At 31.1% G+C, this 16,912-nt stretch overlaps 1 protein-coding gene and 1 pseudogene across 1 annotated transcript; both read right to left on the reverse strand.

Moving 5' to 3' along the window:
• Nucleotides 1-2,901: 2,901 nt before the first annotated feature.
• On the reverse strand, nt 2,902-4,387 carry LOC132612337 (aspartic proteinase CDR1-like; annotated as a pseudogene).
• A 10,777-nt stretch (nt 4,388-15,164) lies between these two features.
• LOC132612338 (aspartic proteinase CDR1-like) lies at nt 15,165-16,706 on the reverse strand. The gene has a single exon (XM_060326623.1). The coding sequence runs from the start codon at nt 16,675-16,677 to the stop codon at nt 15,355-15,357; it is 1,323 nt and encodes a 440-aa protein (XP_060182606.1). The 5' UTR covers nt 16,678-16,706; the 3' UTR covers nt 15,165-15,354.
• Nucleotides 16,707-16,912: the final 206 nt, after the last annotated feature.

The raw sequence follows: 16,912 nt of genomic DNA on the forward strand, positions 1-16,912 counted from the left end.
AATTCAACAAATGATGAGTGCATATCCGATTTTTCTTATCCACATAAATTGATTAATTTTGAAGAAAATGAGAATGAAGAGGTCACAAGCACAAATGAAATATCCTTTGATCGTTATTCTTCAATTTCTTCTAAACATTATAATTTTGTGGATTTTGTTATTGGAGATATTCAGGAAAATGCATGGAATGATCTTCCTAAAAAATGCAAAATAGAGTTAAGGAAGATCATACACAATTATTTGACTCCTCAAGACAAGGACAAAAAAGAGCATTATGTGAGAAAAAGAAAAATATTTTATGATATTCATGGTCAAATGAACTCCACGAGGAACCAGAAAAAGAAAAAAAGAAAACTCGATTCACAATTAGGAGTGGAGTACACAAGTTCTCGGAGGAAAAAAAAAGATTTAAGGGAGATTTTTTACCCTAAAAGAACATATTTTTATATATTTAATTTTCTCTCTTTTAATCTTGTTTCTAGTTATATATTTGATTTTTATGATTTTTTTCGCGAGTTTTTTTTTATAATAAAATAAAGATATTTATTATAATAGCTTCATCTAGTATCCCAACCATGGAAACTTACTCCATTATGGAGTAGAAAATAAAGGGAGCTTCAGTTTCTTAAAAATGGGCTCAAAAAAGGAAGGGCGCCTTCGGGGAGAACCAAAGGGAGCTTCAGTTTCCATTCCCCAAACTGTTAAAAAACAAAAATCATCTTTTTCTTTTTTCTTTTTCATTAGCTCTCCATGGGAGGGGTACAATTTAGATATATGCTAAGGTTTCAGACAATAAGGAAATAAAATTTTGATCTGAATCCCATCCCTCAACCAATTTTTTGGAAATTCTGTTTCTGATAATTGAACACCATTATAAGTACATTTAATATGCATTTCTCTATTCCATTCCTGCAAATCTTCAGACCATTCAGGAAGTTGCAAGAATAACATACGCCCAAGATTTTTGGCTATTATCAATGAAGGTAATAGAATATATTTTCGAAGAATTGATTGAGTTATTAACATGGAACCTCTTATTAATTGCGCAAAAGGAATGCTATACAAATAAAGACTAAGAGAATATTTTTTACTACAAGAAAGAGCCAAGAGAGACACCAAGACTAGTTCTTGTGTCCTCTTCACTCTTGGAAGCAAATAGGATGAAAGATGCATTTCTTTCTTCTACAAAACATATGCCTATTTATAAGAGAATTCCTACGAGGCTTTGGTGAGAAATTGCAAGAGAATATCAATATAATATTGTATCCTTGATGAGAATTTTACATGGCAATTTATCATGCAATCTTGGTGAGAAATTGACATGATAATTCGTCATGAAATCTTGTTGACAATTTGTCACAACTTTGTATCTCTTGACTTTGTGTAGTCTTTGGTGAAGTTTTCATGGATACATCCTCCTTCCTGGACTTTTATTTCTTGCTTCTTCTCTTTTTCCATGTATTCTTTTTCCTGCAAGATTTGTTAGAAAAGTGCAAAAATATGATATAAATTATTCATATTTTATTTTAAAATATTATACTTTTATACTGAAATTACATGAATAATTTATATCCATCAATTACACAGTTAGATTAGTTTAAAAATAAAAATTAATAATTGACAAATATGTACCTTTGTAAATGATATATTACAATAAGTATTTAAGATACATATTGTTTCTTGAAAATATATTAATTAAAGATCACATATTTGTAAATAATATTGTTAAAGCAATTGTATATTTTAACATTAATAATGTTTTGATTTAATTAATTACAAAAATTAAAACAACACATTTTGTAAGAACAACATCAGTCAGATGTTTAATAAAAAGATTAATATTTACACATATAATGTCATAACATTCAAATGTTTGACAAAAAAAATAATAATCTATCAATTGTAAGTGGAAAATGAACAAGTGAATATCACATTTGCTTATGTACCTCATTGGTGGACTGTACCTTCCTTAGGTGCCAAATGTGATGCTGTACCCGATTGTTTATATCAGACCTCTATTTCGGTACAACGAGAAGGAGTTTACTATGGTCAATGAAGTGAGATTTGAGAAACTAATCATGCCTTCATGCCTATCTTCGTACTAAAGCAAATAACTAAAATCGAAAATATAGCCTGAATTCAAAATCCAAAAAAAAAAAAAAAAGTTTAACATGATACTTTTATGTCAAATTCCAACATAACATACAATAAGTCCCAACATAACTTATGTGAATATAGTTCAAAAGAAAGTGAATCATTTATAAATCTATAACCTCATTCAACAACAGAATTCTATTGTAATAACATTACTCATTATATGTCAAGTTTGTTAATGACTCATTCTATTTAATATTAGGAAGTGTATTATCAAAAGCTAGAATAATAACACAGTTAAGCTAAATGAAGAAAATAAGAAAAAAAATTAAAAAATAGGAGCAATTACATGGAATCACAAGAAGTAAAGGTTAGGAAATGAGAAGAAAGAAAATGAAAGATAAATAATATAAAAAAATATTTAAAATGTAAAAATAAAAAAGAAATTGAAATAAAAAAGAAAAAATTAAAAAGTAACCTTGTAATTATAGGTTGTAAGTACACCCAATTCTCAACCCCACCTTGAGAATTAGAGAGTGTAATTACCCCTCTCAGTTACACTCAATTACATGCTGACCATGTAATTACTTGGCCTGACAAACATGCCAAGCTGTGTAGTTACACCAAATTACACTGAATTCCAATTGTACATGGGTGGATTTCCAAACAGTTAAAGAAGCTGGTAAGTTTTCAGAAAATAAAGAAGGGAAAATAAACCAAAACATCACAATGTGAGCAGCTTATTAAGCACATAATATATAATATATCCATTGTTAAGCATCAGATTGAATTAAAGACAAGTACTCATCAAGGATTGAACAGCAACATTTGTATTACTGCTAATTATAAAATTAATTAAAAGTCCAAACACGAACAACAAAAAAATAACACTACTTATCAAAGCCAAATTCCTTAGTACTTAGTGCAATCTGTAGGCTTAAAGGAGACTTTGTTTGCCACAAGATCATATCCAATTAAGAAATTTTCCTGAGCCAAGTTTCCAAAAATAGCAATTTGATATGCAGGCACTATTGTCATACAAACCAAACCTCTTTCCACTTCCGCAAACGTGCTCGAAGGCGATAACTCTAAATCTGCATTTGTAAAATGTGCAACAATCATGGGAGCATCAATAGTACCATCCTCTGACTCGTAACATAGACGAAATGTTCCCGAAGGATCGTCCTTCCTAGTAGCATTGATCACATGCACCAACGTTGATTCCAAATTCAAGTAAAAATCGTTAGGAAGATACGTTAACGTTGTGCCACAATCAATTACTATGTTACCTCCTTCATCACCACCAATAGAAGAAGAGCCAATTTTAGAAGATTTGAATTCCAATCTCTTACTCCCGACGCTCACACCTTCCAAATTTAGATAGTAGAACGTGGATGGTTCCCCTCTTATCAAAGGAGTTGAAACGACATTACGGCCAGACACAATGGCATTACTCCCAAAGTTGATGTGACTTGTGAGATTGGAAGTTGATGATTCCAGTGGGATCAAACAATAAGAGAATTTCCCTTTGATATATTTATCCAATTGGTTGATAATTGAAACTTCACCACCCCCTAAGCCAATGATTCCAGAAGTGGTATCACGGAATGTGCCAATATTGGAATGTCCACAACCAAAGGCAATGTTAGGAATTGAGACACTTTTACTAGAAGTAGAAGCAAATTTGAAAGTTTCGAAAGAAACATCACCTATGGTATGGGATTGGTCAGTGGTCACCATAAGTCACTTCATAATTACATGTATTATTCTTACATGAATGTCCTACTTCTCGACAAAGTTTATTGTGACAACCAACAGTTTTATAAGAAGAGCTATTCTTGGGATTGAAAATAGGTTCCAACTGTTTGAAACAATCAAAACACGGCTCACATTGTATCCATGTCAAGTCGCTGCCAGTATCAGCAACGGCAAGAGTGTCTAATGAGGGAGTTCCAATTGAGATTTTCATGAGGTATTCACCTGGGGTTGGAGTAATAGTCGATCGGATTCCATTAACTGAGTGTTTCTTAAAGAAGGAAGCCCGAGAGAATGACCGGTGGAAGGCATTTTGAAGGCGTTCAAATGAGGTGCTTGATGAGTTATACAAAGGTGAAAGAGGAGAATCACGATGGATAAGATCAAGAGTGAAGCCATTTTCACCGTGACTGCTTATTATTTTTCGACAAGAAACTAAAGAAAGATGAAAGAAAGCTAAAAATACTAATGCAAGAAAAAGAGTGCTAGCTTTAGAATTAAACTCCATGGTTAGGGGTTTGGAGAATGATGAGAAATGATGAAGTTTAGTACCCATTTTATAGGTAAAAATGTTTGTGAAAACAATGGTGGTTAATAAATGGAATAGTGGAGAAGATGAGTTCATGTTAAAGATATCAAATGCATGCAAGATTATAAAATGAAACATCTTGAGAAGTTGTCTTAATGAGAAGTTCCACTTTCAATAGAGGAAGATATGGATGTAATTAAGGACTATTATATTTAAACTTTAGAATTTGATTCATATCATTTACTTCTTCTTGTCTCTTCCATATTTTTCCTTAAGAAGGTGCATAATATAATTAATTGACTTTTTAGACATTAATTGCCTCATTACCTTTTCTTATAACAATTTATTTTTGAAAATATATTACGTCTTTTTATAATTGGTCTGTTTTGTATATAATACAACATATGCTTTTATATATGTTCACACCGATTATAAAAAGTAAATTCCAATACATTAATTAGACAATATTGAACATCTTATTACATCAAATTCCATCGATATTCAACTTTATTCTCAAAAAAAAAAAAAAAAAAAAAAGAGGAACATAGCGGACAACTTTGTATGCACATATTGAGTTACGAAAACAAGTCACTTAGTTGTTTGATTAACTTTGACACCTCGATCTCAAAATTATGGGGTATATGGATCGGGTTGATTCGAGTTTTTCAAATATCAAATCAAACTAATTATGGGGTTTTTAAATTTGCAAACCAAACGAAACCAATGAAAGTCAGGTTTTTTGAAAAAAAAAAAAACCGGTAAAGTCTTCGTACAAAACATAAAACTTGTGCTTCAAATATTTCTTTAGTCCCAGTAAGATACAACTATCTAATTAAGGTGTTTCTTAAGAAAAAATAATACAAAAAGTGAGACGAGTGATCACATTGTACTAAAATATTCAACAAAAAATATAATGAAATCACTAAGTCGTAATGAAAAGGGAAAATGACATAGACTACCTACTTAAGACTCTTTATTACAAAACATAACGATACTTTTTCTTATTTACAAGATATAAAAGATCTTCATTTTTCATACTTAAAATAAAAAAAAATTAATTTTTTTTAAAAAATTTTTTTGCTCAATGCTTAAAAAATTCAATCAATTTTCTGTATATAAAAATTGTATGAAATGTGTATATGTGTGCGAAAATTTTAATACAATTTTCATACACAAAATTTTAGCGAACTGTTTAAGCGTTGGACGAGATATGCACATTCATACACAAAATTTTAAGCCTTAAATATTGTATGAATGTTGTTGTAGTTGTGTTAATTTTCCAAAAATCTAACATGAACGTTATATATAAAAAATTTGAGCGAAATTCTAAGCCTTGACTGAGATTTACATAATTCATACTGTTTTTATACACAAAATGAACAAAAGCTTTAAGCCTTGAACCAAATATACACATTTCGTACAGTTTTCACACACAAAATTTTGAGTGGTTTTTTTAAGCCTTGAGCAAAAAAAATTAATTATTTTTTTAAAAAAATGTTTTAAAAAAATATTTTAAAAAAAAAATAATTTGAGCAAAATTTTTGTATATATTTTGTAAGAAATCTATTGCTATGTTTTGTAAATTGAAAAGTTTCGTTATATTTGTTAAATACTTTTCTTATTATGTATATATATAGGTCAATCTCCCTAATGAAATTGATCAAAATATAAAAGTACTAAGTCATGCTAAAATAAGTACGACTAAAAAGTATTAATTACCATTGAAGAAAAACTAAATTAAATTATGTATTTTACACTGTCTAAACCAATGCAAAACTAAGAAATAAATATCAAACATTATTGTTATTCCTAGCATTATAATTGTATTTCTTTTGTTAGCATTAGTATGTATTTGATTTTGATTTGGACTTTAATTGAGTTACTAACATCTATGAGATATAAAATTTTTTGGACCATTCAAAATTGTAAGTGCATGCTTGAAATAATATGTAAAACGACAAAAACAATGAAAAGTTTTAAAAAATATTTATAAATTACATTATAAAATAAATGTTTTTATATATAAAATACTTTTTAAAAGTGTATACGTGTAATGTCGAATTGATTTGGTTTGGTTTGACTTTTTTTTTTGTTAAAACCAAACCAAATCAGTTATGATCGGGTTTTTATTTGCAATACCAAACAAGTCAGACCAAATCACTAATCGAACTTTTTCGTCGATTTGACTCGAATTATCGATTTGATGCAGTTTGTCGATTTTCTTTATACACCCATACTCAAAACTCACTTGCTCCTGCTTGTCTAAATTCAAACAAAGTAGCCACACCATTTATGACCTTACAACAAAACAATACAATGTATGAAATACACTTTTTTGTTTTAATTTTGACAATCTCACCATTTCTCAGTTGCGCACTCAATCACACAACATGTAATTGGTGCTTTGACCAACCAAACATCACTTTGACCTTCAAATGGCCTGGTTCTTAATTTTTGTCCTTTAAAATCAAACTTAAATCCAGTAAGGCATAAATTTTTAAAGGGCGCTGAGCATAATTTGTTGAAATGATGCGAAAATATAAACTTATGTCTTGAAATTATTTGTCTTGAGGGACAAAATTTAGAGACCCAACACAAAATATGAGCCAAGGTGCAAATCACCCGTCACCTTTAATCCAAACCTTACAACTAATTCTTACCAGGTCATTTGCATTTTTTTTTTGTTTGTGCGGAATGCCCTTCAAAGGCACTAGTCTTTAATTTTTGCCCCTTAAATCGGTGGTCTTTAATTTTTACCCTTTGCTAAAAATTTCTTGGTTTCGAATAGGGCTGGCAAGTTCACCCAACCCAAGCCCAATTGACCCGCCCAACCCGCCCAAATTTTTATGAATTTGGGCATTACATACAATTATGATGGGCTAAGTTTAGGCTAGCCCAACTTAACCCATTTATCTTGAGCAACCCAATTCAACTCATTACTTTAGCCCAAATTAACCTATCTATTGTTCTGATGTTTGCCCCTGGTTCTATACTTCTAAGTTTTCATTTCTCTTTCTGTCCCTTCCTCCATGTAACTACTAAGTAGTAATAAGTGTTTTTTTTTTCTTAACTTTCCATGGAATTTCTCTGTATTGATTTATGAATACATTTGAAAAAACTTTGAACAAAGTACATGAAATCAACTACTCTAGCTTTTCTTTGAAATTTCTGTAGAATAATGTGTGATGCTCCAAAATCAAGACTCAAAATGAAGGTTTTTTTTTTTTTTAAAACTGCTACACAATATCTGACTGTTCTTGTCGAAATCCAACTCACTTTTTTCCTTTTCTGTTTTGTTGTTATTGATAGTGTTTTTTTTTTTGTTTCCCATCTGGAGTCCCGTACTCGTATTGGAGCCCGGTTATTTCTGAATTCGCGCCGTGTAGGGTCCCATTCGGGGGAAGCGCTCCCTAGAAAAAAAAAATCTATTTAGTATTTCATTTTGTTCCTCTTTCTGGTTTGAAGAACTTTCTCTGCTAATTGAGGATTTACTTTATTTTGGAAAACCATTATTGCTTCATAGACTTTCTCAAAACAAACATTCAGTCTTGATTTTTCTGCTATTGTTTGACCTCTAAATACTGCTTTTTAAAATGCATATCAGGTGCATTAACGAACCCCTCCATCATTTGATATGTCAGTATTTAAGAAAATTGCCGATATAGTGTAATGAGGAATTAAATAGTTAATGGATTGTGTAACCAGAAAAAGGAAACGGGAAATGGTAAATAAATTTATATTTTTTTTAAATATTAATTTTTGATTTGTTTAAAAGTTGATAATGCTGAAAAGAATTGGGTCAAGTTGAGCGGGTTGGGTTGTGGCTCATTATTTAGCTTATCTTGACCCAGCCCATCTTATCCTAAATGCACTTTGGGCAGGGTTGGGCATTAGCCCATTTATTGATTCAACCCATCTTGATTGAAACTTTAGTCCAAACGGCGCATTTGTCACCCCCAGTTTCGGGTTCGAACTCTCGCTCAGTTATTTTTTTTAAAAAAATTCGCAAGGTAGAGTTCGGAAGGCATAAGTTGGGCTTCAAACTCCGCCTTAAGGCAAAAAAAAAAAAAATTACTTAGCTGGAATTTTGCAAACCTCTGCCTTAAGGCCTAATTTTGGTTAAAAGTTTGCCTTAAGGCTTAACTTTTCCCCTAATTGGCCTAATTTTGCTACAACCTTTGCCTTATGATTTTTTTTTTTGACTGAGCCTGGTTTCGAACCCAGGACCTCGGGGTATTAAGCGAAAGGCAAAAATTAAAGACCACCAATTTGAGGGCGAAAAATTAAAAACCAGTGCCTTTAAAGGGCAATCGTGCAAATGACCCGACCATTTGCTCAAGAGTAGGGGTGTCAAAGATGACCAAAAGTTAATGGCCGTCCAACCCGTCCAAAATTTTATGGGTAGGGCTCATGATAACTTCATACAGGGCTGATTTTAGTCCAACTCAACACAACTCATTTTAAAGTGATTTCCAACTTAGCCCAATACTAACCCAGCTTTAAGACTACCTTAATTTAAGTTTATTGCTTGAGATTTACTTTATTTTTTCTATGTATTCACTTTTCTTGTATCATGTATCTCATAAGTTTGAGGTGTGTTTGATATTTGGGGAAAATATTTTTCATATTTTTTTCGAAACTATTCCATGAAAAATGTTTTCCGCGAAATATTTTTCACGCCGGAGGCCCTTAAAAATACTACGTCAAGTTGGGTAGGTCACCCAACCCATTTTTAACCCATTTCAGCCTAAATAATTTTTGAGTCAATCTTAGCCCAACTCATTAATTAGCTCAGCCCATTTTAATGTGTCCAATTTCAATCCAACCCGTCCATTTGATACCCCTAGTCAAGATTGTTGTACATGGATGTGAACATTGCAAGGTAAACCCATAAAAGACCGAAAGTTGAAATTCAAGCAATAATTGTGAGCAAATTAGTATTACCGTTATTATTATGATACGAGCCATGTACATTCATGAACGCATAAATGGAGCAAACTATAATTTTGCATCAAGACATAAATACAAAAGGCCAAATATAGCTAAAATTCACGTCCAAGTAGCAATTTGGACAAAACAATTCACACACATCTATATTAATTTGAGTCACTCGGGGGAGTGTGGTGGCAGGACCCAAAGTGTTTTTTTTAATGAATTCGGACCCCAAATTTTAAGGAAAATTCACACAAATACAACTTTTTAAAATGGTAATTAAAAAGATTACAATTACTTTATAAAAATTACATAAATACAACTTATTCAAAATTTTAACTTTTTAATTACAAAAATACAACTTCTTACATTCCTAAAATATCAATAATACTCAATTTTAAGAGTTACTACCATTAATGCATATATTCACTTTTTACTTTCTTTTTCTTTCAAACCGTTTTAAAAATATATTTTTTTCTTTTGTTTCCTCCTCTTTATTCTTCTTTTTTTATTTTCACTTGATGAATGCAATTATTTTTTTATGACTTAAAGAAATTTATTTAAATATGTTAATATTAAGAAAAGTACATGAAAAGATATGGTATATGGTATAAGAAAAGTACATGAAAATATACCTGGATGTGGTATATGGTATATGGAGATATGATATATATAGTATATCGATGCACTCATGCACATATATGCATAAATATAGTATGTAGTATATTATTTTTAATATATGTTATATTAACACTATCTCTGTTTGAAGGCTAAGTTCAAGGAGAAAGAGAAAAAACCTTCAAAAGACGACTTAAAGGTGTTTAGTATATATGGTATATGTATATTGTTTATGTCAAGTATACTTAATATTATTGCCTTCATCATATTATTAATTATATTATTAATGATAGGTAGGAAAGGAGAATTTGTAGGGACAAATAAAAGAAAAAATATAACCTGTATAAATTGGTTACCATATTTATACTAAATTGACCATATCTAAAGATTTATGTATATTATTTATGTCAATTATACTTAATATTATTGCCTTCATCATATTATTAATTCTATTATTATTGATAGGTACGAAAGGAGAATTTGTACGGACAAATAAAGGAAAAAATATAACTTGTATAAATTGGTTACCATATTTATACTAAATTGACCATATCTAAATATTTATGTATATTATTTATGTCACTTATACTTAATATTATTTCCTTCATTATATTATTAATTCTATTATTAATGATAGGTAGGAACGGAGAATTTGTAGGGACAAATTAAGGAAAAAAATATAACCTGTATAAATTTGTTACCATATTTATACTAAATTGACCATATCTAAAGATTTTTTCCTTTTATCATTTATAGGGTATATTTTGTAAATTAAAAAATAGTTGTAGGTATTGTAAATAGTTGTGTATTTACTAATAGTATTTTTGTAAGTTGCCCTTAAGGAAAACTCACATAAATACAACTTTTTAAAATGGTAATTAAAAAGATTACAACTACTTTATAAAAATTACATAAATACAATTTATTCAAAATTTTAACTTTTTAATTACAAAAATACAACTTCTTACATTTCTAAAATATCAATAATACTCAATTTTGAGAGTTACTACCATTAATGCATATATTCACAAATTTTAATTATTAGGTGTGAGGATCTGATTAGGATTAGCGCTAATTAAGTGCAAGAAGTTATCTGAGGGTCAAAACAACTTCCCAAGTTTTAAAAAATGCATTTTTGTCCAACAATTTTAAAAAATAAAATAATAATTGTTCTAAACTTTGAAACCAGTCTCTAAGTTTTAAGAAATGCATTTTGATCCAAAGTAATAAATAATATAATAAATCAAAATAAATATCAAAAAATTTAATCTCTTACCTTATAAAAAAATAAATATAAAATTATATTCCCCTCTCTCAATTCACTCCCACGTTTTTTCCTCCTATGTTTGAAATATATATACTCCATTAATAGCTATTGTTGGAGCTTGAGCTTTAAACTTAAAAAAATGGAGTCTCGAAAGATTGATTCATTTCAAGAGGGTATTGGGGATCGCTGATGCCGACCACCCTTTGTGTCTTTTTCAGTGAAGTAAATCCGATACACCTAGGACATGGATTCTATATGAACCAATGAATCGTGATAAGTCGTTACTACTAAACCAACAATCTCATATTGTGGAATAAGAGCCCTGCTGCTTCCATCAGTCTCCTATCTGCTGCTTCCATCAGTCTCATATCCTAAGTTTCTTTCGCTGCTCTGAAAACTGAGTGACGAGAATCTGTCTTCACAAACCGTGCGGAGCGAAGGTAGTTCCCTATTGAGTTTTGTTGGGATCTTTTTAGGAGTTTAAATATAAAATTTTATAGACTTTGGGGAATAGATATTTAATAGGCGTTTGGTTATTGATTTCAAATGTTTTCACTTTATTTAAATTTTATGAAGTTGGAGTTGAAGATGGAATTGTGTTTTTTATACTTTTTGTTTGCAAAGGAGAAAAGAAAACACTTTATTTAAAATTTATGAAGATGCAATTAGAAAACATTTCTTGAGCAGTTTTCCACTTTTATAATCCAATTCACTCCAAATTGGATTTAGTTTATAACTAAATGATTTTGAAATAAAGTGAAAAAATACTGTAAAAGAATGAATAATTCTCATGATCAAATGACTCTTAAATTTGTAAGAAAATGGTAGTGGGAGTGAAATTCAAAAGGATGACCTAGGCTATGTCTTTTCAGGCAGATGAAGTCGACTCGGAGACTGAAGGCTTCAGTAGGGATGATGTTTACCCTCAAAAGAGAGCAACAATTAAATTTGTACGCGGTTTAAAGGATATGTGACCGGGCTTGTTAACAAGATAAAACGAATGATCGAAAAGTGTCAAAAAGTAAAGAATTCACGTAAAATTAAAAGAAGATAGCCAGTGTAATGAAGATGAGCAACGTGTCCGAGTAGAAGAAGGTTTTATCTCCTTGCTTGGACCGAAAATAAACTAAAATAGAAGAAACTTTGCTAATATCGGGCCTTTACTATGAAAGAGATTTTTATATGTCAATTGCTAACTTGAGATGGAGATCGGATGAAGATGCCCTCTAATGGGGGCTATTACATATGTATTTACAGTGATAGTATCCTAAACTAGCTACACGACTTAAGTTTAAACGTGGAGAAAGTGCTTCCGGAAATCTCGGACACCTCAGTTGGGTTGTGATTTTCGGAGATAAGCCAGCAAAAAGGATAAACTCAGATTCAGACTTATCTTCTCGGACTCCCTTTGCGCAGGTTCGGTTTGTTCCCTCCGTCTTCTCGGACTGACCCTCGATAGAAACCCCGTGCCAGCCTTCGATGAACCGAGGTGAACTTCATGAGTTCTCACCGTACACAGATGACATTGCAATTACGGGCTTGAGGACTATTTTAATATTTTTCTGCTTTTGTGAGATTATAAAATATGATTCACAATAAGCAAATATGATAATAAAATTAAACAAAAACAAAAAAGAAAAGAAAAAGAGAGGGGGTCACTCGTGCCAATAACGCACACCTTAAGTTGTAGTTTTTGTTTTTTTTTGTTTTTATTTTTGGTGCTGAAACAAAGCGATTTTATAAAGCAGGAAAGTATATTGTCTTTACAGTGCAGAGATACAGTCAACCCTCTCTATAGTGGCAACGTTTGTCCGGAAATTTCATGGCTACTATAGTGAGGTGCTGTTATGCATGTATACTGACATTCGATATTTATATCTCATTTAGCTATTATAAGCAAAAGTACGCAAACAATTAACTTTTTGTACTTTCTATGTTTGTTATAAACGAAAACAATATACATGTAAATTTTAAAATCTCAATTGATTTTCATATCTCATAAATTAAAAATTTAAAATAGTAATAAATTATTACTAAATCCATAACTAGTTGTACCACATAGATAAAGAATTAAAATCTATGGAACATATGCATTTTAAATTAATTGAGAATTTAAATATTTCAAGTTTGACGTAAGAACTCTACAATTGTAGGTTGTTTCATAAATTCTAGTCTTTTAGTGATAATATAACGCTTGAACTGACGAAGAATTTTGTCCAAACTTTCAGCAAAAGGAAATTCAATAGCTTTCCCTTGAAGACTATCTAAGTGCTTAACAGTTGACTCTTCTATCTCCAAGTAGCAGTAGGTTGAGGCTCTTAATCGACACTTTTGTTGTCACATAATATATTTCTTACAAAATATTATTACACGCTATTTGAGTATGGCTGTTATAGAGAGGTAATTTTACAAAGGGTGTACCGCTATAATGGATGCCATTGCTGTTATAGGCAGAATGCTGTTATAGAGAAGTAAAATATAACATCATTGGTTCCGGAGAAAATCAGGCCGCTATAGTAAAATGTTGTTATAACAAATGACAATTATAGAGAGGTTTAACTGTAGTTATAAACGAAGCTATCTCTAAAAGATCATTGTTTAGACATTCTAAAATAAAGTTAGAAGAACATTTCAAAATATAGTTTCTCATGTGTCTCTGTGCTGGTGACAACATATAGTTGTAGTCCGATTTGCTTATATATGATTTAGCCTTTTACACATCGGTTAAAAAATATTATAACTAGAGTTATTTGACTAATATATTTTTGTTTCTTTTTTAGAATTTCACTCCATTAATCTTCCTTCAATAAATACATACTCTATTAACGAGAAAATGACAAAAATGATCCTTTATGTTTGAGGGTAGGTTCAAAATCGTCCCTTAAGTATGCACATAACAATTTTGGTCCTTGAAGTTCTCCAAAAGTTAAAATTTTTAGTCCCTGTTAAATATTTACCAAACCCTATTTTTAGATTTGATTATATACTATATATATAAAAAGGAAATTAGCAGGAACCTATATTTAGAGGTATAATTTTTGTAACTTATATTATTTTTGGTCCTTTACAATCTTTTTTTAGTTTTATAACCCTTTTACAAGAGATCTTCATTTTTTACACATAAGAGATCTGAAAATAACACATAAGAGATCTGGAAAAAAAAATTCTTCTATTCAAATTGTAAGAGGTCAAGAGATCTTATTTCCTCATAATTGTGTAGCTTCTTGAGGTGTAATATTTTTATATCTTTTTAGTGTCTAGTGCAATTTTTTTGTATTACAAATTTTAGGATTTGATGAGACTTTCTTGGTGTTTATAATTGAATATTTTTTTCCCCGTAAATTCTAACGGACAAAATTTAATAAATACTTAATAAAGACTAAAATGTTAATTTTTGACAAACTTAAAGGAACAAAATCGTTCGGTGAATACTGAAGGAACTATTTCGAACCTACCATCAAACACAAGGGACATTTTTTGTCAATTGCTCGACTTTTGGGAGAAGGGGAGAAGGAATTTGGGGGAAAAGAGCAATAAACAAAAAGGGGATAAGTATTAATTTTTTAATTTTAGAATTAAAGAATTGGGGACGGTTTGGTTATCGGAATCAGGCTTATTCCAGCATAAAATTTGACATTAATTTTTTTTGGGAGGAAATATGATCTTTTGGCCTTTTACAGTTTGAATAGAAGAAATTGTCTTTTCCAAATCTCTTATGTCATTTTTTCATATCTTTTATGTGTAAAAAATGAAGAACTCTTATAAAAAAAGTCATAAAACTAAGAAAAGTTTGTAAAGGGCCAAAAATCCATTTCTCCCTCTCTCATATCAAAATTATAATTTGGATAACCTTGTTTTCAACCAAACAGTTATAGGTTAATCACGTTAATTTTTTTTTTTTTTTGCTTTTCCTAGTTTAATTGTTTTATTCCTCTTTTGAATTTTAAAACACAATTTTCACCACAAAGACGTCGAGAAATCTTACATATATAACTTATGTTTGTTTCAGCTTTAAGTCTCAAAGAATTGAGAAACAATTGAAATCCAACGCTGCTAGTCACATTAAAGGGGGAATAGAAGAGTACTAGCTAGTCAATAGCCAAATTCATTAGATGTACAAGTATATATAACTAGTCACCCCCTGTCAACAACTAAATCCTTAATGCTTAGTGCAATCAGTAGGCAAGAATGAAACTTTGTTGGCCACAAGATCATATCCAATTAAGAAATTCATCTGTGCCAAGTTTCCGAAAATAGCAACTTCCTCCTCAGGCACCATTGTAAAACAAACCAAACCTTCAGCCACTTGTGTAAATGTATTAATTGGTGGCAACTCTACATCCGCATTTGTAAAATGTGCGACAATCTTAGGAGCATCGATAGTGCCATTCTTAGAGGCGTAACATACCTTAAAAAACCCAGACGGATCATCTTTCCTAGTAGCATTAATCGAAGCCACCAATGTTTTCTCCAGATTCGCGTAAAAATCAAAAGGGACAAAAGTAACTGTTGTACCTGAATCTATGATAATATTACCTTGAGCTTTGGAACTAATTTTAGAAGATTTAAATGGTAGAGTCTTATTTCCGACGCTAATACTTTCCAAAGATAGAAAATAGAAGGTTTCTTGCTCTTCGCTTTTTATCAAAGGAGTTGAAACGACGCCGGGGCCCGACACAACAGCACTTTCACCAAAATTGATATGACTAGTTGAGTTGGAATTAGTTGATGTTTCCAATGGGATCAAGCAATAGGAGAATTTCCCTTTGATTTCTTGATTCATTTGGTTGACAATTGAGACATTGCCACCACCTAAGCCAATGATTCCAGAAGTGGTATTAGGGAATGTGCCAGCATTGGAATGTCCACAACCAAAGGCAATGTTAGGAATTGAGACATTTTTACTAGAAGTAGAAGCAAATGTAAAAGTTTCAATAGAAAGATCGCCAGAGGTACCAGATAGGTCACCATAAATCACTTCATAGTTACATGTATTATTGTTACATGAGCGAGAACCTACTTCTTGACAAAGTTTATTTCTACAATCAACAGTTTTATAAGAAGAGCTATTCTTGGGATTGAAAAGAGGTGCCAATTGTTTGAAACAATCCACACAAGGCTCACATTGTGTCCATGTCAAGTCGCTGCCAGTATCAGCAATGACAAGAGTGTCTACCGGGGGAGTTCCAATTGAGATTTTCATGAGGTATTCACCTAGGGTTGGAGTAATAGTTGATTGGATTGGATTAACAGAGCTTTTCTTAAAGAAGGAAGCCCGAGAGAATGACCGGTGAAAAGCATTCTGAAGGAGTTCAGATGGAGTGTTTGATGGGTTGTAAAAAGGTGAAAGAGGAGAATCGCGGTGGATAAGATCGAGACTGAAGCCATTTTCACTTTTATGGCAAGAAACCAAAGAAAGATGGAAGAAGGCTAAACAGACTAATGCAGGGATAAGAATGAAAGCTTTAGTTTTAATCTCCATGGCTAGGAGTTTGAAGAGTTGACAAGGTTTTTGAGAATGATGAGAGATGATGAAGAGGAGACAATGTTTAGTACCATTTTATAGGGAAAAAAAAATATATGCCAAGACTAATATGGTAACTAATCGGTTAAAACAATGGAATAGGGGAGAAGGTGAGATTTTGTTATAATTATACAGTACAAGAGTATGAAGTGCAACGTCTTGGAAAGCTGAGATTCACTTTCCATAAAAAGCA

Source organism: Lycium barbarum, chromosome 9, assembly GCF_019175385.1.
Source record: "Lycium barbarum isolate Lr01 chromosome 9, ASM1917538v2, whole genome shotgun sequence".
NCBI classification, from domain to species: Eukaryota; Viridiplantae; Streptophyta; class Magnoliopsida; order Solanales; family Solanaceae; genus Lycium; species Lycium barbarum.